General features: G+C 39.6%; 1 protein-coding gene across 4 annotated transcripts; it reads left to right on the top strand.

The window, feature by feature from the left end:
* Positions 1-141: 141 nt before the first annotated feature.
* TBC1D31 (TBC1 domain family member 31) lies at positions 142-24,601 on the top strand. Of its 4 annotated transcripts, none has more exons than XR_008448406.1 (22): positions 142-427; positions 1,420-1,566; positions 2,151-2,266; positions 3,775-3,953; positions 6,852-7,003; positions 7,419-7,578; positions 7,803-8,003; positions 9,194-9,370; positions 10,193-10,272; positions 10,375-10,521; positions 10,786-10,919; positions 13,959-14,092; positions 14,686-14,865; positions 15,856-16,088; positions 16,526-16,678; positions 17,802-17,937; positions 18,881-18,973; positions 20,614-20,754; positions 21,749-21,943; positions 22,363-22,513; positions 23,385-23,527; positions 24,228-24,366. XR_008448406.1 is itself a non-coding variant. In XM_054057648.1 (22 exons), exons 1-22 carry the CDS (start codon positions 171-173, stop codon positions 24,371-24,373), a joined length of 3,429 nt encoding a protein of 1,142 aa, XP_053913623.1. In that variant the 5' UTR covers positions 148-170; the 3' UTR covers positions 24,374-24,601. The 4 variants fall into 4 exon arrangements, 3 of the variants coding, with proteins under 3 accessions (XP_053913624.1, XP_053913623.1, XP_053913625.1); XM_054057648.1 differs by having other exon boundaries at positions 148-427; positions 23,411-23,527; positions 24,228-24,601; XM_054057649.1 differs by lacking the exon at positions 10,375-10,521 and having other exon boundaries at positions 144-427; positions 23,411-23,527; positions 24,228-24,601.
* The last annotated feature ends 601 nt before the right edge of the window (positions 24,602-25,202 follow it).

The raw sequence follows: 25,202 nt of genomic DNA, 5'->3' as shown, positions 1-25,202 counted from the left end.
GGGAAGGGACCCGCCGTTGCTGGGTGACGGTGACGCTGTCCGTGAGTGCTGGGCCCGCCGGCTGCCTCTCTCCCCGAAACTGGACTTTTTAACATGATTTATTATCCCAATATCCTACGCCGACAGCGCTCCCCAACACTGTTCCTGTCCCGAGGCCTCGTTTGAGGCTCATGAGGAAAAAAAAACTACAAATCCCAGCATGCCCCGCGGCCGCCGGTTCCATTCCGGGGGTAAATCGACACCCTCCTCTCTGCGGCCCCCCATTGGTGAAGCGGGAGTGGGCCGTACCATGTGTGCGGCGCCCCCCGCCGCGACGGCCCGTGGAGAAGGCCGGGGGGAGACTGCGAGCGCGGGAGCGGCGGGCGAGGATGGAGCGCTGCGACCTGGGCGGGCGCCAGCACGGGCCCATCTGGCAGCGCAGGCCCGGGTAACGGCGGGGAGAGGCCGAGGGAGGAGGGGATGGAGCTGGCCGGAGCCTCCGCGGGGTGGGGGTTCGAGAAATCGTGGAGTCATTGAATGATTTCAGTGGGAAGGGACCATAGAGGTTATCGCGTTCACACTCCCTGCAGGGATATCTCAGCCCAGAGCCCCAGCCAACCTGGCCTTGAGTGTTTCCAGGGATGGGGCATCCACGACCTCTCTGGGCAACCTGTGCCAGTGTCTCACCATCCTCTGCATGAAAAATGTCTTCCTAATATCTAATCTAAACTTATCTTTTAGCATAAAATCATTACTGCTTGTTCTGTTGCTGCAGGCCCTGCTAGAAAGTTTTTTTCCCATCTTTGTTTTCAGCCCCCTTTAACTAGAATCATAGAATAGTTTGGGTTGGAAGGGACCTTAAAGACCATCTAGTTCCAACTCCCCTGCCACAGGCAGGGACATCCCACTAGGTCAGGCTGCCCAAGGCCCCATCCAACCTGGCCTTGAACACCTCCAGGGATGGGGCAGCCACAGCTTCCCTGGGCAACCTATGCCAGCGTCCCACCACTCTCACGGTGAAGACATTCTTCCTTATATCTAGTCTGAATCTGTCCCTCTCCAGTTTATACCCATTGCCCCTAGCCTTATCACTACAAGCCTTTGTAAAAAGTTCCTCCCCAGCTTTCTTGTAGGTCCCCTTCAGGTAATGAAAAGCCACAATAAGTTCTCAGAGTTTTCTCTTCTCCAGGCTGAACAATCCCTCAGCCTTTCTTCATAGAGAAGGTGCTCCAGGCCTTTGAATTCTCTGGATGTTGGATAGGCCCTTGGGCAGCCTGGTCTAGTGGGACATATTCCTGCCCATGGCAGGGGGATTGGAACTGGATGATCTTTAGGGTCCCTTGCAACCCAAACCATTCTTATATTTAATCCTAGGCCTTGAAGAAATACGTGATAATAAAATGATTCTAAGCATGGTTGTCTTGCTTGCTTTCTTCACAGAGGTGTAGTGAACATCTTTCATAGTGTCAAAGGATACCATTCAAAGACAATACGTTTTCTGAATGTGGCTTTTGACAGTTCTGGAGATTCTATACTTGCTGGAGATCACCAAGGGAATATATATGTTTTTGACTTGAATGGAAATAGGTAAGACTGTTTCTGTCAAGGCATTTTAATTGTCTTGACATCTGCAACACTCGGGGGTTTGGAGCTTGCCTGAACAGCGTGCCACAGGTCTGGTTTTAACCCTCAGTTTTTCACGAATGTGGAAATAGATAATAGTTTGCTCAGAGCTGAAACTACAAGCCGGTGTCTCCTGTAGGCTTCCTAAATATTTTGTTGTTAGTTCAGCTGCTCCGAAAGATCAGAAGTTTGTAACTCTAAATTGAACAGACAGCAATTTTATAGAGCTTAAGTACTATCACAAGAAGTTATTCTTTGGACAGCACTGATCAAATAATAATATGAACATGAACTGTAATAAACTAGACCTAGTATTGTCATTTGTAGAAATACATTAATCAGTCTTTTGAATTTTAAACTACTGAGTTTTAAAACAAGACATGTTTTTACATTTATTATAATTATATATGATTTATTTGCTCTCTTCTTTTAAGCCAATTTATTTTTTTTCTCTCAGTGAAATTTACCAAAACTGATTAAGTTATTATTTCACTTGATATTAGGAACTAAAGTTTCTTAACACAATGAGGATGTTTGTTTTTAAATAGATTCAATCTTGTTCAGCGAACAATGCAGGCTTGCACTGCTTTGGCATTTAATCTTCGCAGAAAGACAGAATTCCTGGTGGCTTTGGCAGATTATTCAATTAAGTGCTTTGATACAGGTAAGAGAAATTTGAAGGCCTACTATCTGGATTTTTATGAAAACCCATATAAATATATATATTTTTTTAAACATTCATCAGTTTGTCTTGGTATCTGGCAACAGCACCATATAAACATGTAGGACTCTGTGGCATAGTTAAGATTTCTCTAAATGCATCCAAAATCCATGTTTGATCTTACTGTGGCTGAAAGGAGGAGAAAAAGCAGAGGATTTCAGACCTTAACGCTGACTCTTCTTCTGTTTTGAGAAACAGTGTGTTACATTAAAATCTTCACTGATAATACCAGACTCAAACCCTCAAATTGCAGATTAGTGATCTCTGTGGCTTTTTAAAAATATTTAAATCTAAATGACGTGAGACGCTACAACTCCATTTTTTTGGTAGGTTAAGATTAACTTATGAGTAATTAATTGTCAACACCTTTCACTATTTAAACCTCTAATCAGGACAGAGACGTTCAGCTAGCCTATGAAGTTAATTTAGATATTGCTTTTGAACAAGAGTACAGATCTGCTTGCATACAAAGAAGTACTGTCGATTCTTTTAGTGTGTGTAAGTCAGTATTGGGTAAACTCTTTGTAGAGGTCGTTTAGACAATACTTGTTTGGTTGAGTCCGTCTCCTACTCTAGAATTCATACTCCGTAATCCCATGTCATCCTCCCATGTAACAGTAGCTTTAAGCACTCGATTGTCTGTGAACACAGCAGGAAGTTTGACTGTTTGGCTTTACAAGCTGCTTTATAGCCATTTCTCATCTTTGATGCCACAGCAGCAGGTCAGCTGGAACCACCTCGTGGGCTGTCAGGCAAACTGCCCAACCTAAATAGGGTAATTGCCACAAATGCAGTCTAGTTGCTGAGGGAAGGTTAGTGATCATGCAGTAACAAGTAGTCAGAGGAACCATTTCCTTAGTATGCAGTACACAGCATACTAAGGTGTTTTGGACTAAAAAAATTAATGAGATGTTGCTTTCTGACTGCCTTTCTATAGCCACAGCCTGTTGTCATTAAACCTCTCTTCCTTGCACCTGTAAATAACTGCATAATCATACATATATATTGTCCACAAGTCAAAACAAGTGGAGGATTCTAGCTAGAACATTCGTTCGCAACTTCTAGAGATTACTGCGGGTGTTCCCATCGGCTAATCTGCCTGTGAGGCATCCCGAATTTACCTGATCACAGCACTCATGGCTTTAAGATTGAATCTTAAGCTAAATTAAACAAGACTGTGCAAGTTGGCATTCTATGTGGAAATGGAGATAACTTATGAAATCTGTAACCTGGAGATGAGGAGATAGTTTTGTGTCTCTAAGGTTTAATAACTACATGATGGATGATACTTTTGTTTCTTGTTTGTTGGGCTGTGATGGTAAATGGCCATATAGTAGGTATGCTTAAAAGTCTCTTTCATGCTATTGTGTTGGCAATAAAGAGTAAAGTAGTAGTTACTTCACTTTGAATGGCTTTCATATCCTTTTCATTTTTATCATCAACTCCTGCAGAAACAAAGGAGCTGGTTAGTTGGATGAGAGGACATGATTCTTCTGTGTCTTCCATCTCTGTCCATGGCTCGGGCAGGTATGCCATTACTACATCCACTGATACAGCACAGCTGTGGGACTTAGACAGCTTTCAAAGGAAAAGGAAGCTGAATGTTCGTCAGTCTGTGGGTATACAGAAGGTGAGTAAAGAGCGGTTGCTAAATGGTAAACAAGCATATATAGAGCCCAGTCTTTTTGATGTTCTTTGGGTATATCTCCTTAACTCTCATCCTGTCATGCCACCCAGACCTTTGTAATTGTGACTCAGTAGTTGCAGAGTTCTACTGGGAACTTTTGGGAAACCTTTGTCTTTAGAGATGCTCAGTGCTTGGTTGGATATGACCTTGACTAACCCAGTTTAGCCTGGAAGCTGGGGTCATCTTCTAGATTGACCCTACTTGGAACTGTTGGTGGCTTCAGAGGAACTCTGGAGATTGATTCCAACCCAAATAATACTGGGATTTACGAGTGCTGTTAAAAAAATGTTTAGGTGTCACAAAGATAACTTGAAACAGTCACCACTACCTCCCCCACTCAGCTGCTTATTCAAAAGCTGCTCTTCTTTTTATACATGCTAAGCACTGAATGTGGGAACTAACAGTACTGAAAAGTAACTCAGTTAAAAGAAATTGCTGCATTTCAGCCTCGTGGTTTGTTTGCTTTGGTTTGTTGCACAGACACACCGGAAGAACATAGGAAGTGAGAAGGACGACATGGTTGTGTCAGGGAATGGTTTAAATAGATCTTCCTTAGCGTTATGCTGCTCTAAACAGGTCTGCCTGCGCCACCAAATGTCACTTTGGCATAAGTACTACAGAAAGTATGGACACAATGCCTGAGCATTGCTTACACATGTGCTGCCCTGCGGTGGAATTCTTGTCGGGCTGGTCACTAAAAAGCCATGCTGATTTTGCAGAGAACAAGGCTATTCATTTGGGTGTCTTCACTGAGTTCTAGGTCAGGCAGAATTTTTTTGTCAACCGGAAAAAGTCATCTAACAATTACTGTGGAAGGTCATACCTGCCAAGATTTTTGTTTGTCTTATTCAAACTCTTGTGTAGTGCATGTTGCTAAAATAATTATTATGTCTTCCTTCCATTTCTTTAGCAGACAAGATTTTTCTGCTGCTCAGTATCTTTATTTGGGTAGGCTACATGTAGAGGCTTCTTATTGATGGATGGCTCTTGGAATTTGGTAGGATCAGGATGTTACAGTGTGGAAACTACATTTAAATCCAAGCAATAGTGACTGTGGTTGAATGAATAAATCACTTTTTGGGAATCAAGAGCCTGCACTTTTGGTTTGGGTGTACCATTTCTGTTAGGGCATTATGCTAATAATCCAATTTATCTGGATTTCATGGTCCTGTTTTAGAATAGAGATGATGATGCTTATCCCCATGCCATGATTTAAGACATGCAAATAAGTTTTTTATTAAAGATCAGATTTATTCTTAGACCACAGCCCTGACACTTGCTGTCCAAAGTTGAATTCTTTGTCTGAGCCATCATAGTAGTGTCACACTGATCTCTGCGGTGTACTTTTTGATGCCTCTTTACTTAAGCCTAGTTTTCTGTCCAACACACATCTTCTGGTATGGGGCAAAGCTAATTTGAAAAGACAGAGACTGAGCCACACGCTGTAAGAATAGCATGTGGAAAAAAAGAGAAGGAAGAGCTAAGAGAAGACATCTATAATGACTGTTTTCAAAGCATCACTGCTTATTCCACAGCTGCTTGTGACCAGCTTGTGGTATTTTTCTAGGGCAAAGCAGAAAATGAGGAAGTGTTCAGTAATCCAGTTTCCCAAAATGTAAACTTCATGCATCTGCAGGGTAGGCATCTGCTCTCAACTTGTTGTCTAAACTTTCTCTGGATCCCTGAAGGAGGACAGCCAGCTCAGTCTGTCTGAAGAATTGTGACCCTGGTAGGTGAGGGGACTCTTTCCCCATGGGTAACTTTTGCTCAGTGTCAAGTGACTAATTTGGCCTGAACATCCAACTGTCAGTCATTAACATTCAGCAAGATGAATCCCATCCCACACACACAGATCTACAGATTTTCAAGGCCTCAAGAGACCGTTCAGACCAAAACTCTGAACTTTGTAGCACTGACAGTAGTAATCTCAGCCAGCGAATCCTTCAGGTAGTCAGTCCCTCAGTGTTCAGATACCAGAAACCTTTTTTAATTTATCCTTCAAAATTATAGGTATAGAGAATTTACTGACACTGCATGTGCTGCTGCCAAAATAGAATGTCTGATCTAAACCAATAACTGTCATTAAGCAAGAATGTATCTGACGACATCCAAACATGTAAATGATCCAATTTCTTTTCTTATCAAAAGATTATGCAAACAATGAATGTGTTCAAAATAGTTGGAAAAACATATTTAAAAGCTTTTTGTTTTTATCTTAATTCATCCTCACTGCTAAAATCTGCATTTCGTAGTTGGAGAATACATTGCTAAACTTTATACAATTATTTTTTACTTTTAATAGTTGTAAATGAAACTAAGGAGTTTTAAGTCTAAAGTTGAATGCTTCATAGAGTGCATTTGCAGGCTCTTGCTATTATTTGAATGCTGAAGCTTGTTTGTAGAAGATGCAACAAGCAGTTGCTGAGTGAACAGTTCTGGCTCATGTTTTTCATGCCTTCTATTCCTGGGCTCATGTTCCCGCTGTGTATATTATGTCCTCTCTGGCACTCATCAGAAACCTCCACAAGGCAGTTTAACAGTCATAAAAATGACAGAGGTAAAGGTTTGTGTCATTTTGGTGAGTTAAACTGGCTTAGCAAAGGGTACAACAAGTTCCGAACCAGTCCTAGGATGAGAGTGGGCCTGCCGAGGCTGTAACAGGGGAACGGGACCTCGCTGCCTGTGGGAACTAAGCCTTGCTTGGCATCTGCATTACACAATTATAGTAATAGCTGTATTATCTTGGTTTCTTGCTGTATTTTATTCTGCTGTGCACTTTTGTCCAGTATCAAGGGTATTTCCTGACAACATGTTCTGTTTTTTGTCTTTTCTATATTCCAGGTTTTTTTTCTTCCGTTGAGTAACACCATCCTCAGTTGTTTCAAGGATAATTCTGTTTTTGCATGGGAATTCGATACTCTTCGCTGTAAATACCAGCTGCCAACTCCTGTAGAAGGTTCTGTATTCCTTTATAAGGTCTTTGCGGTTACCAGGTAAATTGCTATTTTAAACATTCTAAAGGTGGACTACAAAAAATTGTACTTTTCTTTCTTTATTTGTAATGTTTTATGGAAGTATTGAACTGTTATTATGATAAGCCTTTGAACTCTGCTGTGACTGATATATTCAGCAAGGATCAATAGCAGTTTTTATTACAGTCCCATAGCAGTTGAAATAAAGTAAGTTTATTTTTAATGCTCACTAAAATAAGGTTTAAACTCTCCTTTACAAAAGCAGATTGTATTATTTAGGAACTATTTTGTTCTTTCAGGAGAGTATGACAGGAATAATGACAGATTCAAAAGTGATTTGTGGGCATAGAAGGAAGTGTATGATCTGTCTCTTTTTCGCTAATACTAACTTAGATTATAGTACTCTGATGGAAACTTTGCCTTATCTGTGATCCAGAGATGGACGAATTTTTGTAGCTGGTGGAAAATCAAATCACCTTCACTTATGGTGTTTGGAATCAAAGCAACTGATGAGAATAATCCAGATGCCTGCAAAAGTACGTGCTGTCCGTCATCTGGAATTCCTCCCTGACAGTTTTGATGGAGGCTCCAATCAGGTTAGTTTTTTGACAAAGCTTAGGACTGGAGTATTTGGTTGGTTGATTGAGCACTTATGATTGGAGGGCTCTGGGGAGACACTGGAGAGAGAGCTATACCATACAGGAGGAAAACTGTGCTGTTTGCTCAGTTGCTTTTTTACCTTAATGGAATGTCACTGCTGAATTGGGTATTCTTTGTTTTATATTGACAATATTAACTGATGAATCCTTTTAACTTATAGGTCCTTGGAGTGTTAAGTCAAGATAATATTATGAGATTTATAAATATAGAAACATGCAAACTTCTTTTTGACATTGGGAGTCATGAAGAGGGAATTATTACAGCAGCGATTAGCCCCAATGGACGGTATATTGCATCAGTAATGGAAAATGGTAACCTTAATTTGTACAGTGTCCAAGCTTTGACTCAAGATGTAAATAAGGTAGAGTGGTTTACATTTCTTAAAACAGCAGTAAATCCCATTAAAGTTGATACTTGTCTACATAACTTTTGTATCAGCAGTAGTTCGCAGACATATGTTGGAGTGCAGTATTTAACACTGCAAATGAAAGAAAAAGTGGTTTGAGTTCTCTTCATAGTTACTCCAGCCTGTCAGGTAATATGATGTTTTTAAAGTATCACTGTGTTTCTGTTGTTGGGAGGAAAGGAGATGGTATGCCTTTCTACACCAATTTGTGTGGACCGATTTCTCTTTTTAATGACGTTTTGGTGAAGATCGAAACAGCATAATTGTGTGACTTCTGTTTCATTTCCAATAGGGAACGTTTTGCAACTGATGCTGTCTTAAACTGCAGGCATGAATGGTGTTTTTGTTATTGTAATTTTGTTATTCTTACTGTGCTACTGGATACTAACAACCACGTTATGGCACAATCACACTTCTAATCCTTCCTAAATAACAAACATTCTAAATACTAGTTCTTATTTTATTAAATTAATTTATTAATGGGAGTCAGGTTTCTAAATCCAGAATTCCATGTATCTTTAATCACCATGTCTTTGAAGTAAACAGTAAACCAGCTTTGGATAATGATGGACTTGGATCTGAGGAGGGATGTGTAAAGATGTCACACATGCATTCCATTTGCACTTTTGCTGCCGGTTTGACATGAACCGGGATATCCACTTTGTTACTTGGTTTCCCAATCTCCAACATTGAATTAATACCTCCCTGACACTGAAGACTAATTAAAGTTCATAAAGGTCTTTTGAGTTCTTTTTAACTGGTGCTACAGAAATGCATAGTATTTTAGTGACATTGAGAAACACACTAAAGTAAATAACCTGAGCAGTACATGATACACATTTCTACTACCTCAGTTATTTTTAACGTTTGCTAAACAAGGAAATAATATGATGTTTGAGTTGGTTTGGAAACTACATAAACCTTCTTACAGTCTTTCTACTTTATTACAGCAGTTTTATTCACTGGCATAATTATTCAAGAGTATACAATTCACATATATGTATTTTTGGTATAAATGTGTCTCTATTCTTGCTGTGGCTATCAGGCTCGAAAATATGGCATATAAAATTGGGTAAACATGAAATTATAGTGTTATTTAATCTGTTTTACAAGATGTTAACCAAGATATTTTCACTTAATATTAGCCTCCATCACCCACATTCAAAGTAGTAGAAGATTGGTCCAAGTGCACATCACAAGAAAATAAACTGACAATGCGAGTGACTTCAGGAAGGTCAGAGCAGCCTTGGAAACCCAAAAGAAGCAAAATTCAAAGCAGATTGCTAAAACTGAATGTGAACACGTCACCTGAAAATAAAGAGGTGGGAAGAAGTTGCAAATATTTTGTTCTCCAGTTTGCAGCATTTAAATTTCATTGCAAAAAAATATTTGGCCACTTACTTAAAAGAATAAGTTCAGGCACCGATTCACTGGGATGCTTGAGCAGAGAGGGGATTGAGGGAGTTTTAGTACCATTTCCTCTAGCCCATATTCCAGTATTATGTGGTACAGCCTGAGCTTGGGATGCCTCTGAAGTTGTTTGAGTGAATTGTGACACATTTGGATATTGCCAGATCTGATCTGCTTCCCTGCTAACAAACATGTACTTCTGAAATGTCTGCCTAGAAGCCATTTCATTTTTTGGTTTTTATAAGATGAATTACTGTTACGCCTATGTCTTTTCTGTCATCACTGTGCCATCTTCTCTCTCTGTCTTTATCTTGCATCTCATATGTATATATATTCTTTTATATATATATGTACACACACACATATATGTACACACATATCTATATCTGTATCATCCTGTAACATTCATCACAGCTTGATGTACTCCTTATGTCAATATTCTTTATGGTTTGGCTATATCCATCATTTAATAATCTATAGTTTAGTCAGTCTGGATCTGATCTGCTTTCAACTGAAATCAGTGGTGGCTGTTCTTTGAGTTTAGTAGAACATGAATGATCTTTTGAATTATCTTTTTGTTGTTGAAATACCTGGAATTATGTAACAGCGTTAAATATTTTTTTTAATATTGTATTAGGAACTTCATTTTCAGTTTACTATCATTGATTAGAGTGCAAAGAAAGAGATTATGAAAGAAAAATCCTTACATTTATTGTTCATCCCATGTTTTGTAGAATGAATTGCCAGGCGGATTAAACAAGAAACGTCTGCGAGCCTTATTGAAAGGATTTGGAGAATATCCAGAAAAGTACAGGTATTTTTGTGTGCAAGTTTGTGCTTGCCCAAAATAAAATTGCTTGTGTTTACTGGCGCATGAAAGAGAAGTTGCTTGACTAAGTCTGCATTTTAATTGCAGGATGTTTGTTTGGCGTTCCTTATTACAGCTTCCTGAAAACCACTTAGCATTCAGTAGCCTAATAGATAAGGGCACCCACAGTGCATTTGTGAATATTCAGGATGAGTATCCCATCAAAAGTAGGAAACTGCTGAGAGTTTTACAGAGGTAAAATATATTGCTTATACTTACTATACATTTTTACTTTCATGTAGTGATCTGAAATGTATCTAATAACTGGAATCAGCTGTATGGAAAATCTACAATGAAACAGTAGCGCCCTCATGCAATTTTATTTTTATAACTTGTACAATCCTGCATCTGTCTTGAAGTTTACGGTTTTTTCTGTGTTGTGCTCTTTAAGTGCGTATTATGTTTTTGTTCGGTTTTGGATCTATGTTTTCTACACCTTTTATTTGCCTTTGTATACAGGACCTTATCAGCTCTAGCTCACTGGTCTGCTATCTTTGCTGAGATGCCCTATATTCCTTTGCTAGCATTCCCATTTGTAAAGTTATTCCAGAACAACCAGCTGATCTGCTTTGAAGTTGTTGCTACAGTGGTAGGTAAGCAATGATTTAAAAAACTCAAATATGCTGCAACATGTTTAAGCTTTCCCATGCAAAAGAGCTTCTCCTGATGAAATGAATGAGGTATTTCCTAAGAGGTCACCACGCTCTCTTCTAAAGGTATTGCCAGGAATTAATATGTAGCAACTGTATGCTTAAAGCAATAACTTGCTTGTGAGTAAAACGAATATATTAGACTTCCTTTTTCAGTGTTTCTAGCAAAATGTTAGTAGTATAACAGTATTTGTGAAGTCTAATCAGTGAAAGCAAATTTGTGTAGTATTCAGTAATATCTAGCAGTCACTTGCCAAGGCAATCAGCTTTGGTACAGGTGCATTCTGCAGCCAGGATGGAGAAACAGGGCAGGGTGTGGCAGTTGGTGCAGCAGAGCTGTTCTGTGATCATCTGTACAGATGAAGGGCACTCACCCTACCTGACCCTCAAGGCAGAGTGGTGGGTACTCATCCTAGAGCATGGGCTGCAGCTCGGCTGGGCAGTCTGCACCATCTACCCCAGTGGTGACCGATGCCCCCACACAGCCAGAGATCAGGTTAAGAAAGCTAATGCCTTTATGTAATTAAATCTGGCCAGGGATGTTAGGGGCAACAAGAAAAGCTTCTATAGGTATGTCAGTGGTAAGAGGAAGACTAGGGAAAACGTGGGCCCTCTCCAAAGGAAATAGGAGACTTTTTTTGTCTTCACCAGCAAGTGTTCAAGCCACACCTCCCGATTTTCAGAAGGCAAAGGCAGGGACTGAGAGAATGAAGAACTGCGCACTGTAAGAGAGGATCAAGTATGAGACCATCTAAGGAACCTGAAGGTGCAGAAGTCCTGATATGCATCTGTGAGTCCTGAGGGAGCAGGCAGATTAAGTTGCTAAAGCCACTATTCATCATGTTTGAGAAGTCATGGCAGTTCAGTGAAGTTCCCACTGGCTGGAAAGGGGGAAACGTAACTCCCATTTTTAGAAAAAAGAAAGACCTGGGGAACTACAGGCTGGTGAGTCTCACCTCTGTGCCTGGCAAGATCATGGAACAGATCCTCCTGGAAATTCTGCTGAGGCACATGGAAAAGAAGGTGCTCAGTGACAGCCAAAATGGCTTCACTAAGGGCGAATCATGTTTGACAAATTTGGTGGCCTTCTGCAACGGGATTGCAGTGTGGATAAGGGAAGAGCAATGAACATCGTTTGCCTGGACTTGTGCAAAGCATTTGATACTGTCACATGCAACATTCTTGTCTCAAAACTGGAGAAACAGGGATTTGATGGATGACCACTCAGAGGATAAAGAATTGCGTGAATGTTTGCACTCAGTAGTCAACAGTTTAATGTCCAAGTGGAGAACAGTGATGAGTGTCATTCCTCAGAGGCTGGTATTTGGACCAGAGTTGTTTTAACATCTTTGTCGGAGACATTGACAGTGGGATTGAGGGCACCCTCAGCAAGATTGCCAGTGACACTAAGCTGTGTGGCGTGGTTGACATGCTGTGGGGAAGGGATGCCATCCAGAGGAACCTTGACAGGCTGGAGAAATTGTCCCACGCAAAACTTAGGAAGTTCAACAAAGCCAAGTGCAAGGTCCTGGACTTGGGTCCAGGCTGTCACAAGCACAAATACAGGCTGGGCAGAGGTGGATTTAGAGAGCCCTGAAGAGGAGGAGTTAGGGGTGTTGGTCGATGAGAAGCTCAACATGAGCTGACAATGTGCACTCACAGTCACAAAGCCAACTATATCCTGGGCTGTATCAAAAGAAGCGTGGCCAGCAGATTGAGGGATGCAATTCTCCCACTGTACTCCACTCTCATGAGACCCCACCAGGAGTACTGTGTTCAGCTCTGGGGCCCCCAACATAAGAAGGACATGGATCTGTTGGAGCAAGTCCAGAGGAGGGCCACGAAGATGATCGGAGGAATGGATCACCTCTCCTATGATGACAGGCTGAGATAGTTGGGGCTGTTCGACCTGGAAAAGAAAAGGCTCTGGGCAGACCTTATAGTGGCCTTCCAGAACTTATAGGGGACAAACAAGAAAGGTGGAGAATGATTTTTTTACAAGGGCGTATAGTGATAGGATGAGGTAATGGCTTTGAACTGAAAAAGGGGAGATTTAGATTAGGTATTACAAAGAAATTTTTACTGTGAGGTTGGTGAGGCACTGGAAGAGGTTGCTCAGAGAAGTTGTGGATGCCCCACTCCTGCAAGGGTTCATGGCCGAGTTGGTTGGATCTTTGAGCAACCTGATCCAGTAGTAGAAGATGGGGGGAACTGGATGGTCTTTGAGGTCCCTTCTAACCCAAACCATTGTATGATTCTAGTTATATCATGATAACTGAAATCTCTGAGATATAGGAAAAGTAGTCACACCGACCCACCCTACCCCCTCACCCACTCGCAGTCAAAAGGGAATGATCTCTTTTGAAGTTTTATTGTGTTTACTTGTCCTGAGCATGTGGTAACGCAAAATTAGACATTTGACTAAAGCTGGCTATGGCTGTCTTCTGAAGAAACATTCTAAATTAAAGTACTTTACACTTAAATTAGTTGTTGCAGCTGCTGCTAAATCTACAGAAGGCATGTGCTGCCAAGCATACATACCCACTCTGCAAACACATGCTGTTAGTGAGTAAGTATCCAAGTTTACGGAAATTGTTCTTAGTGTGTTAAAAATCACTTGATCTAGGCTGTGGTTTCATGAGACAGAAATACCAGTTTAAATATTCCCATCTGCCTCCAGCCACTTAGTCCCACAGCACACAGGCTTTTTTTTGCATTTTATTTTTAAGCCAGGTTATTTCCCCAGTCTGGTTCACAGTGTACTGACACAAAAACTCGTGCCAGTGCAGCTGGAAGAGCGCTATACTGTGGGAATGGTTTGGGAGTAAATGCTAGGGAAGAGGAGAGGTGGGAATATCTTAAATAGGCTCTGCTGCCTAAAACTACCTGTTAAATTCATAGCCTTTATAAGCAGAACTTAAGGTTGTCAACAGTGTCACTCTGGATTACAGTGGATTGTGTTGGGCTTTTTTTCTCTTCCAGTTAATTTTTGTCAGCACTGGTTTGAGTATTTTCCCAATCCTCCAGTTAATGTCCTTAGCATGATGGAAAATGTTTTGGCACATCATGACAAAGAATTACTTCAGCATTTAATAAAATACAATGTGACTTCACAGGTAATATTCTAGCCAATTTTTGCATATAAAATGTCACTGCAGTGAATGATAGCGCACTAGTCTTTTATTTTGAAATAGTTCTTTTTTGAGGGAGTTTTCATTAAATAATGATGAATGGTATGGGAGTGTGAAGAATATATCTTGGCTTTCCTGCAGCTTTTCCTTTTCCACGATCATAAAGCTCACATACGTGCTACTGGAGTTCTTAGCAGTTCTTTGCTTTAAAGTCTACATTGCTTGAAAATCTACTTAGCAAATCATAAATGTCCTTTTTTTTTTTTTTTTTGAGTGGACATAGATGTGATGAATTAATTTTCTAATTGCTGTTTATCATTAGGGATTACCTTAGCTTCACAAATCTAAATGGAAGATTTAGACATCCAGTGAAATAAGAAATTTGTTTATTATCACCCCCTATTTTGAATGTTTCTAGTGTGTGATAAAACTTATCTTCAAATAATCTGGTTTAGTTTGTTTCTTTCGTAAATCTACAGACTCTTGGTATAAAGCATGAAAAATTAATATTATTTCTTTCAAAGAAATGGTAAAATTGTACTAACAGATTATTTTGTCAATTTTCCCAAATCATATAGGTTTATGCTTGGCCTCTTCTAGAAACACTGTTCTCCGAGGTTCTAACAAGAGAAGAATGGCTGAAAGTCTTTGACAATATCTTCTCCAATCATCCTTCGTACTTTCTAATGATGGTTGTTGCTTATATCATATGTTCCAGAGTTCCCTTGCTCCGCTGTAATCAAAGAGCAGATTTTGAGGTAAGCGTTTTCTTATTTAATTCAGTCCTATCAAAGCGTACCTACAGAGACCTATGAAACATTGTATCTGTTGTTATGAGGTTAGAAGGAGATGTTTCATTTCCACATTAATGTATTATTAGGTGTTTCTGAACAACCTGACAAATAAGTGAGTAAAATATTGAGCAGTTTCCTGCAGTTTCATGCAATGAGATCTTTAAAAGCTTTCATAAGCTTTCTAATGCCATTAAAAGCCATTTAGTAAATGTGAATAGTTCATCAACAACAAAATAATTCTGCCTCTTTTGGGGGCTCTAATAACGACTTGTGCTTTTGGAGACAAGACACAGTCGTTCTGTCGTGTTGTTTCATTAGTTTGCTTTCGGATTTCCAAAACTAGGCAGTAGTATTTGACCTTTTCTGAAGTTAGATGAAAATATTTCCCTGTGTTTAGACTTACATGGGAGAGGGAGGGTTTTTTTTCATGTGAAAACATCTCCTTATGCAAACGAAGGGTTCTGCCTTGAAAACATGCTTGCGAGCAGTCATTTTGACAGGCATCAAAGAAACAACATTATTGCTACCTTTAATAATAACCAATTTAAAGCTGTTCTTTGTGAATAAGAACTTTGACAAGAAGAATAGTCCTTCAAGAAGAGGAGATTCTAAGCTTCATGTTTGAACACCCAGAAATCAAGGAAGGTTTATCCAGCGGTAGGAGTGTCTGTATGGGTAGTTGGACACTGAATTCACACCTAGCTTTCCAGATCCCTTACATGACTGCTATTTGAAGAGAGGGAAATAAGCTAGAGCATACTTATACAGCTTGAAGAGGTTTGGGTCAAGTCGTTTGAGCCAGTAATATTTTACTACTCGGTAGGACTAACTTCAAAAAAAAGAATCAACTTTTGGAGTATAGATCCTGCTGATTTACCTATTTATTCCCCAATAGGTCTATTAAAAACTTGCTTAATCTTTTGTAGAATGTAAATAGAAGCATGTCTTTTACAGTATTTCTTTCATCATCGTAACAACCTGGACATTAATATTGTGATTAAGGAAGCTTATCAGCTTATGGAGGCTACACCACTAGATATCCATCCAAAACGTATGTTTGATGACTTCATACCACTTACAAAAGGACAGTACCCTGTATTTAACAAATATCCCAAGTTCATTGTGGATTATCAAACTCGGGAACGGGAGAGGATCAGACAGGATGAAATTGAATACTTACAAGAAAGGTATTTATGGGAAAGCTGAAGACAGTATCAGACTGGGAGGGACAGGTGGACACAATTGCCTTTTTCTGTTGTAATGTGTATACTTGAGAAGAGAAACAAAAATATTCAAGAAGATGACTTCAGATGGCTGCTGAAGGTTGAGAGTTATTCAGTTTAACACATTTTTAAGTTAAATCAGCTGTCTTATTTTAAGCAAAAGATGTTTGTCAATTCACAGAAAATACTGGGCTGCAAGTCCTCAAACTTGAAAGCTTCAGCTGAAATGCCGTGTTGTCTGTAACAGTCAATATTGTAACTCTTCCCATGTACTTTTATCAGTACATAAAGGGTGACATTGCACTTCATCAGGTCTTTGCTAGTACAGTCATCAGTTTCTAAGTGATGAAGTAATTTATTGATAGTTGGCTTGAATTAACATCGGCTGTCCTTTCATTTAGACAATTAATGCATGAATTAGAAGCTAAAGCACATGAACAGAAAGCAGAAGATGAAGCCTGGTATCGAAAGCAGGAATTACTTCAAGAAGCTGAAGAACAGAAGCGAAAAATGCTACTGGAAGAAGAAGAGAAGCTGGTGGAACAGAGGCAGAGGTATTATAATACAAGAAGCATTAGGGGCCTGGCTACTGTATTCTACTATTACATTTTTAACCATGAGTAAAGAAGAAATAGCTGCTAATTTGTGTAAATTGTAATGTGGGAAAACAGTGTGGTCTAGTGGGTCAGATTTTGGTGTGGGAATGAAGTGATCTGCCTTGTAAGACTGCCTTGCCTGAGGGAATACAGCAGTTTAGAGGCCAAGTCACTTCATATTTTTGTCTTAGCTCCCAGCCTTTTGTCTGGTCTCTTTGGATTGTGAATGCTTTTAAGCAGACAGTTGCTGTTTGTTTGCGCACTGAAACTTCAGACTTGCAGTGGGGGCAGACTCACCCTGCAAATATGAGAGCCACTTACAGTGTCAGTGACTCTACACATTCTTGTATTCCTAGTGGATTTAGAAAGACTTTACATGCTAGATGCTGAACAGAGTTGTGATAGTACTGAAGCTGAACCGCTAGTTTGTGTGTTTTGCAATTGTGAAGGTTTAAGAGAATTTCAACATCTCCACAGTTTTTTAGGTTAACTGCAAGTAATTAGAAAGGACCCTTAAGATCATCAAGTACAACTGTTAACCTAAAGCTACCAAGTGCATCGCTAAACTATGTCCCTAAATGCCACATCTACAGGTGCTTCTTTTAAGCCTCTGTCACCTGCAGAATAAATAGACTTTTTTCTTAAAAAAAGGACAGTGAGTTTGTGGTTTTGTTCCTTGAAAGAGTTTGATATTTTCCAAATGAACTTAGGACTACTTTTTTTTGCAGAAAGAGGAACCAGAACCTCTTTCTGTCAATTATTCTAAGGAATAGTTTCCAGTTCTGGATCATTGCAATAGTAAAATAGTGCTTATTAAAGCAGAACAGAAACAGAGCACAGGACTTCAAAGCTTATTTTGGGACATTGCTGTCAGAGGATGTCTGTGTGTCTGTGAATATAATTTTGCCTTGTAAATGAAAACTGGACAATTTACGTGAATGAACGCAACTGTCCTAAGCTTTATAAGTTATAGATTAGCTCACGGTAACTAACAGATAGCTGCAGTACAAGTTTGTGCTCTTTGGTACTGGCCTATTTGTATATACAAGTTCCCTTGTTTCTGTATGTTTTGGCCTTGAAGACTAGCTGCTGTGAAAAGAGAACTGAAAGCAAAGGAACTACAATTTCTGGATGCTTCAAGAAGGCGTTTTCTGAAATACCAGCAAGATCAGCGTCAAATGGAACTGAAACATCTTGATGATGAAATTTTGAGAAAGGCTGAGTATTGCACAAGCAATTCTTTTCTTGAAGGCTTATTAGTAATAAACAAGAAAAAAATACATAACTAAAATTTTAGTTGATTGTGTGATTTGTGAGCCCAGAGGTGTATTTAGCATGAGATAGACTGCTTTAATTGATAAATGCATAATTTAACATTTTTATTTGGCACTGTCTTGCTTTAACTGGCAGAATTCCTAAGAAAAGCCAGATTCATCTGTATATTGGCAGTACTGAAAAAATGTAATGAGCTCTTTAAAGGACTAGTGAATTCTCAGCTGTCTGTGGGCTGTGTGTCCAGATTGCAAATTAACTCTGCCATTCATTAAGAGGCTTTGCAGCGGCCTCTGGCCAGGCCTGCCTCTGCTCCCATGTTACTAGCTTGAGTACCATGCAGAAGCTGAGAACAGGAAGCTTTTGAACCTCCTGGGCACGAGTGAGTCTTTGCAGGGCCATTCCTCGAGTGAGTCTTTGCAGGGCCATTCCTCGTGTCTCAGCACCACATTTTGCAGAGCACAGTGCAGCTGTGTGTTTGTTTCTGCAGTCAGAGTGCTGCAAGATTCGTTACCTTCAGCTCCGCACAGGTTCTGCCAGGTGTGAAGTAGCCACTTCCCTGTGCGTACTGTTCTCTGCACTGTTCTGGGTTCAGAGTCTCCTTATTCAATTCAGAGCTGCATCTGACAGGTTATTAGTGCTAGGTCATTTACTGCTAGACATTACTGTCCTTGGCTGGATGCAAAACTCTTCCAGTGCATCCTCTCCCCCTTACCCTGTCCTTTTGATATGCAATACTTTCCGTTATTCATGGTGTGACAGAAAGTTACCTAGAATTTAGAGGCAGGGTGTGGCTTGGAGTTTTGGACATTGTGCTTGGTATTGTTTTCTTAAAGGGAGAGAAATTTCTCTTTTACTGTGTGTTCATGTGTTTCTGTTCTGCTCAAGGTATCCATGAGAGAGCAGGAAACAGCTGCTGCTGTTCAAGATGTGGAAGTACGACGGATGGAACTTGAATCGCAAAGACAACTTTTTGAACAGGTAGTTATTAGGGAACTGTACAGATGTTTACATTTAATGGTTCTTCCTTTACAGTTCTGTTCATACAAGCAGTCTTTGTAAGGAAAAAGTGAGCCCTTTTTTCTCTCTCATACCATTGATAAAAGCATTAGTAGAACTTACTGTTATCTGTTTTTCTAAGATATCCATATCCTCCCTACTTAATTTTTCTTCTGTGCAGAGCTATCATTTGGTTGCTGCAGGGTTTATCTGTGTGCTCATCTGGTTGAGAGAAGTGAGGAACATGTAAATAAGAAATGAGTCTGTAACAATATGGTCCTCATCCCAGAAACTCCCACTTTTTCATCTGTGGTATCAAGATATATCTAATTTTTCTGGAGAGAACCGTACAACAGATTCGTGTAGTTGATGAAAAAAGGTATAATTGCCAACAACATCATGAAGCAAAAAGGAATGGATGGTTCATGGGGAATGTGCAATTCCTTTCTTGTAATTCAGAAAGATTACTATTCAGTAATAAAAGATTTTAGTCAATAATGCTATTTAAAGTTAAATAGGAGTAATTATTGACTGAAAAGCAAGATTGCCAGTGGAAGGCTTTAGTAATGTCCATTTGGTTAGAAATAGTAAGTTGCGTTTAGAATTCACAGCTACACGTGTCCATCTTGCATGCCTGCAGATCCAATGGAATGCAAGCAGAAGTGGACAGCCACATTGCTAACCCTTATTTTGAAGCATGTGTCAGCTCATACTTGGCTTTTTAAAGCTTTTGGCCATAACTTTTTCATAACCCATGCTGAGCGTAACTGGGCTAAATTTATTATTAAATTTATTTATTAAATGCACAGCTGGCTGTATTGTGGCTACATAATACAAACCAGGCTAAGCTCATTTGTGTTCCAGTACATGTAAAGTCAGCCTTTTAAGGGAACTAATGCTATAGTGGTCATCCTGTTTAGACTAGAAAGGTGGCAATTATTTAAGTAACTGAAGATATACGTCTACCGAAAGGAGTCTGTGTAGACGGACTTTCCCTGTCAATGAGGGGCTGTATCCAAGCTTATAAGGCCACATACATTAATGATGCTTTGGTACCCTACAGACATAGCTCCATAGATTCCCGCAGGCCTGGGAGGGGTTATGTCTTCTCCAGAAAATGTGTAAATGTGCCATGATGTATTTGAAGAAAAAGTGATGAGAGTTAAAATTCTATTTGTAGATCTACTGCTGATTTGTACTACTTTGCATTCAAGCTGCAGATGTGTTTATTATAAGTCCCTGTACCATGAAACAAGATTTATATTTCTGAAACTTTCTGAGGTTTTGGCTAAAATGTTCCATAAAAGTGCAGAATATTTTCATGATGAATCTAATTCATTTAAATTGGAATTCTGTGTTTATGCTCCATTATAATTAGAGAATGGAATTACATCAGTAGCAACTAGCAAGACCACTGTGATGACTCAGTGTTAGTGTAATTCCAAGTGGATGAAATAGCAGGGACAATCACTTTCTTGGACAGTTATGATACACAGTGAGATGAGGTGTGTGGATATATTCGAATATTAGTTTAATGGAATTTTAATAACTGTTAAAGAGACAGAATTATAAATGTGACTAAATAGCTTAGCAACAATAATTTATGTTTGTGTATTTGGCAGCGTCTAATCAAAGATCAAGAGGCAGTTACAAAGGAAATGAAAGAAGAGGTGGATGCCCATCAAAGAAGGGTGGATCTAGAAGATCATGTCATTCAGAGACTGATGGAAGTAGATAGAGAAGAACAGCAGAAAGCTCAGATAGTAAGATTATTTGATCTTAACATGTTTCGGGCAGTTAGTGTTCTAACTCATACAAGTAGTACTAGTTAATAACATCTTAATTGCAGTCAACTAGTTCAAGTTAATGTGAAAATATTTTCTAAAGAAATCTAATTTCTAGATGTGTCTATTAATTGATTATTATGGTTTGTTTACAGTTTTGAGGTTTTAAAAACTGACTGAAGTGTCCAAACAGCTATATAACACTGAAATTGTTTGGGCTTGCCATGAATATCAACTTTCCTTTACTTCTCAGAAGGCGTATAAGAATCAAACGTGCTTTTCAGAATAAATCATCCTCCTGTTAAGGAACATGTTTTATTTGTAACCATAAGAAAACAAAAGTCAGCCTCAAAAGAACTTTCAGTTGGTAGTACTTGGCAGGAAATTCAGCTGTAGAAGCTGTCTTCTAGATCACATTTTAGCTTGACATTATGAATTGTTCAGATTTTCAAGCTCAGAACTTATAACTGCACAGTTGGAAAAATAGTTGCAGCTAACCCACTGCCCATATGCTTGGCATCTGCATTTATATTTTGTCTAGAAATAAACATATGGGTCTGAATTTTTGTAAACAGCGTTCGATTTTTGGAAGCAGATGGATGTGGGTGGAAGTATTGGCAGCCAGGTATCAATCTACTGTTAATAGCACCTGTAAATCATATTAAATTCATGCTAGGAAAGTAAAATCCCCAAAACCATGGAGAGGGTTGATGCCTTTTTCCACAAGATTTTAAAAAAAACAAACAAAACAACAAAGCAAAGACGCTTGGTAAGGGAAAGAATAAGAAGGATGTAGAAAAAGCAGAAGAAAGCCCTGATAGACAAGACAGCCTGCTGTCATGCATGGAAGAGTGGCACTGCAGGTGTAGTCTCGTAGCGAGGCCATTTGACAGTTCACTTAACTTATCTGTACGTAAGGCTGTGTACTTGAAATAGAGTAATCGGATTCCTGGTGAGAAAGGTGTTTTATTAGGTGGCTGAAGAAAAATTAGCCAAAGCAGAGCAGAAACGCGTTGAAGCCAACTGGAGGTTGCAAATGTTGCATAAACTAAGGCGTGATGATGAGGATCGTGAGAAGCGTTATGAAGAGATAGCCAAGCTCCTGCATGACAACAGGGTGAAAGAGGCTGAACTGCTGAAGGCCATGAGGGAAGCAGAAGAAAAAAAGGTATTTGCATTATTTCTTTGTCTTAAGTGGGACAGGCACAAATGTAACTGTCTTTTGCTCATAACATTGTAGAGCATAGAACTGAAAGATGACAAATATTTTGTTAGGAATCTCCTTTCCTGTTTTGACTGGAAGTTTCTGAAAGCACTGAAGGAAATTAGTGAGGATATTTTAGGCTTAGAAAAGCATATTTCTAACTCTGTTAAATTCCTCTCATTTTTTTTTTCCTCAGACCCAAGACTTTTACCTTTCTCTAGGTGTTTGAGGGAGAATTTTTCAAAAGAGAAACACTAATTCAGTTTAATAACATATATTTCAATGTAAGGGTGACATGTAGTCTGTAACTCAGATGGGTTTGCATGTTGCTTTTTCTTTGAAACACATCTGTTGAAGGTACCTTTGATATCTCTGTCGCACAGCGGGAAGAAGTTACACAGAAAAGGGCTCAATTGGAGAAAGAGCAGAAGGCTGCTGCCGCCGCCAATGAGCACAGGAAGCGGTTTTTGGAAGACAGAATGAATGACACATTAGAACTGGCTGGAAACCTGCAAAGAGAAGATGGCTGTTTTGGTGAGCATACAGATAATACAGTTCTACGTGGATGTGGACATGAATATTGGTGTGAAGGATTAAACAACTGAATACAAAGTGCCCAATATTAGGAATAAACTTAGCTTAACTCCTTTATGTAAGTACTTTTTGGCAGTATTGTCTAATGACACCAACAGGCCAGGCTTGGAATCTCAGTTTGATATATATCAGGTGCAGCAATATAAATGTTATTTTTGGTAGGATGGGGCTTAGGTCAGGTGAAGCTGACTGTAAAATCACATCCCCTAAAAATACTCTGTCAAATAACGTAAAGAACAATAAACTCACTGCCAACAAGTGACTTTGCCAAGTGTTCACAGAACAAAACCATTTATGCAATTCAGCATTGGCCAGTACATCCTTCTCAATTGCTGCATTTGTGTGTTATGTTTCTCCTGTTCACCTGTCTCTGCAAGGCTCACACAAGATTAGTGATTAGTATTAAGATTATGTGATTAGTATTGCTTTGGGTGAACTTTTTCAGCCTTTGCCCTTATTTACCTAATGCTTTTAATATGCAGTAATTTGTGACTGCAAATTATTAAAATGGGTGTCTCCTTCTAAAACTGCAAGCACGAGTAGCCATATTCCATGTGATCTTAGTGGCCCATTTGTCAGAAGATTAATTACATAGGAAGAAATAGCACGTATGGAGCTGTAATTTCTTAAAATGAAGTGCAGTGATGCATAGCTTTGACACAGAGAGTAGAAACGTTGACTTCTAAAACTGAGTAAATTGTCCTTGCCATTAGCTGGAGTAAGTGACTGTTTCAGTTTTGCTTCCTGGAGAAAAACTGTTTCACCTCCAGCTAGAAAAATTCACTGAAATCTAAACACTTTTCATTTACAGAGAATCTTTCTCTCCACTTCCCACAGAGAGACTGCGTGATTTAAAGGCCAGATGTACAGAGAGAGGGGTAGAACTCCAGCAGGTGCCAATGTCTGGAAACATCTGTCTGAATGATTTGTCTGCATCAGAATCATCATTACACAGTAAGTTTCTGAGTTAGGACCCTCCTTTCTTTCACATTTAATTTCAGAAGCATTACTGGAACACCTCAGTGTGCAATTGAGTCATTAGTTGTGTGTGTGTTTAGTGGATAGTAAACCAGTTTATTGTTGTAGTCTGTTTCAGACCAGAAAAAATGTCTTCACTACCAGCAGGTAGGAAGTGCCTGAAGTGTGTCAGGTGGTGAGAAAACTCATGTTAAACCTCAGCCTAGATTAACCCCATTTTGACCTGATCTTTTCACTTATGCTTTTTCTGTCTTCATATTATGTATGATTTGAGGGTGTTGAGAAGATGTAGACCTGTCTTCCATCAAAATCTGACTGAGAATTGTAGTTGGGAATTAGCGTGTAATCGTTCCCGCTGGGCTGTCCTAGCCACTCTGGCCAGTGAAAGCACGATTTAAAATCATGCATGTCTGATGTACAAAACTCTGCATGCATCAGGAAACATGCATTTATGAACCTGCCGTAGTGATCTGTTGGCATCTGACCTTTCTGTAACAAAACATTGGCACCACTTGCAAGCAACTTGCTTTTACAGGACTTAGGGCTGTCTCGCATACAGCAGGACCAATAAAACACAGCATTTCTATGCCAGAGGTGTCTGTTTTCCAATAAGCATTCATAGTATTTATGGAAAACCATTAGTTGCAATTTTAAGTCCAAGTTTCTTGTACTGAAGTGTCTTTAGGCCAAAGACGAGGAGAACTGGCATGTGAAGAGCGGGAACTGATGGCAGAAGTTCGACGACTCAGACAAAAGCTTGTCTCACAGGCTCGAAGTAGACATCCTCCAACTCATTTTCCAGCTACGGGGTGGACACCTTGAGCTGGCTTGCTGTGGACCTCAACTGTACTTTCAAATTGTTAATTAGTGAAACATTAAACATGTCTTGTGGGATTAAGGACTGATAATAGATTGTTTATTATAAAGGCCTTTAGAAATATTTTTATTTAAAAATAAAATGCCGGCTAGAAAAATGTGTGTTGTTTGTAACCTTCTCATTATTTTCTTAGTAGCTATAATGCTGTTTTTACTTCTGAAATAAACTCGCTTTTTGCCATTAAGTTATTACACTTGCAGTATTTTTGTACTTTATTTGTTCTGGTGGATGCCGTGACTCGAAGAAACAAACCACTGTTAAAATGTTGAGTTTGTTAGTGATGTATAAGCGGAGGCTACAAGCTGCAGCAGGGATATTTGCAGTAGAGGAAAAAAAATCCCTTCCACTGAGAGCTAAACCTTGCAAACAAGGCCCAGAGAGACTGTGGAGCCTCTGTTGCTGGAGATCCATAGAGTTGTTACAGCACAGTAGCAGGTTCATGTCATGAGAAAGAAGGGGAGTGAGGTTCTAAATAAATACACTGGTTTTCATGCTGCTAGTCCAGTTTTCGCTGCCGCATGTTTTTAGACCAGGAGCAGACCCTTTTGTGGTTTTATAGTAAGAAAGAATGAGGCAGAGTAAAATGAAGTGAATCATTCATAATTGCCACACACAGTGCTGATACAGGAGCAGACTTGGCTATGTAAACACACGTGGAGCTGGAACCGAATTTGTTCTGCTTCCCATGGGGTTTTGCTGATGCTCTTTGGGGCAGCAGTATCGGAGCAGGACTGCTCATGGTGCCCCGGGGGTGACAAAGCACCACACAGCCCT

This window comes from Cuculus canorus, chromosome 2 (assembly GCF_017976375.1).
Source record: "Cuculus canorus isolate bCucCan1 chromosome 2, bCucCan1.pri, whole genome shotgun sequence".
Classification (NCBI taxonomy): Eukaryota; Metazoa; Chordata; class Aves; order Cuculiformes; family Cuculidae; genus Cuculus; species Cuculus canorus.
Note: the sequence above shows the minus strand (reverse complement) of the source record. Positions and strands in the feature narration are given on the sequence as shown.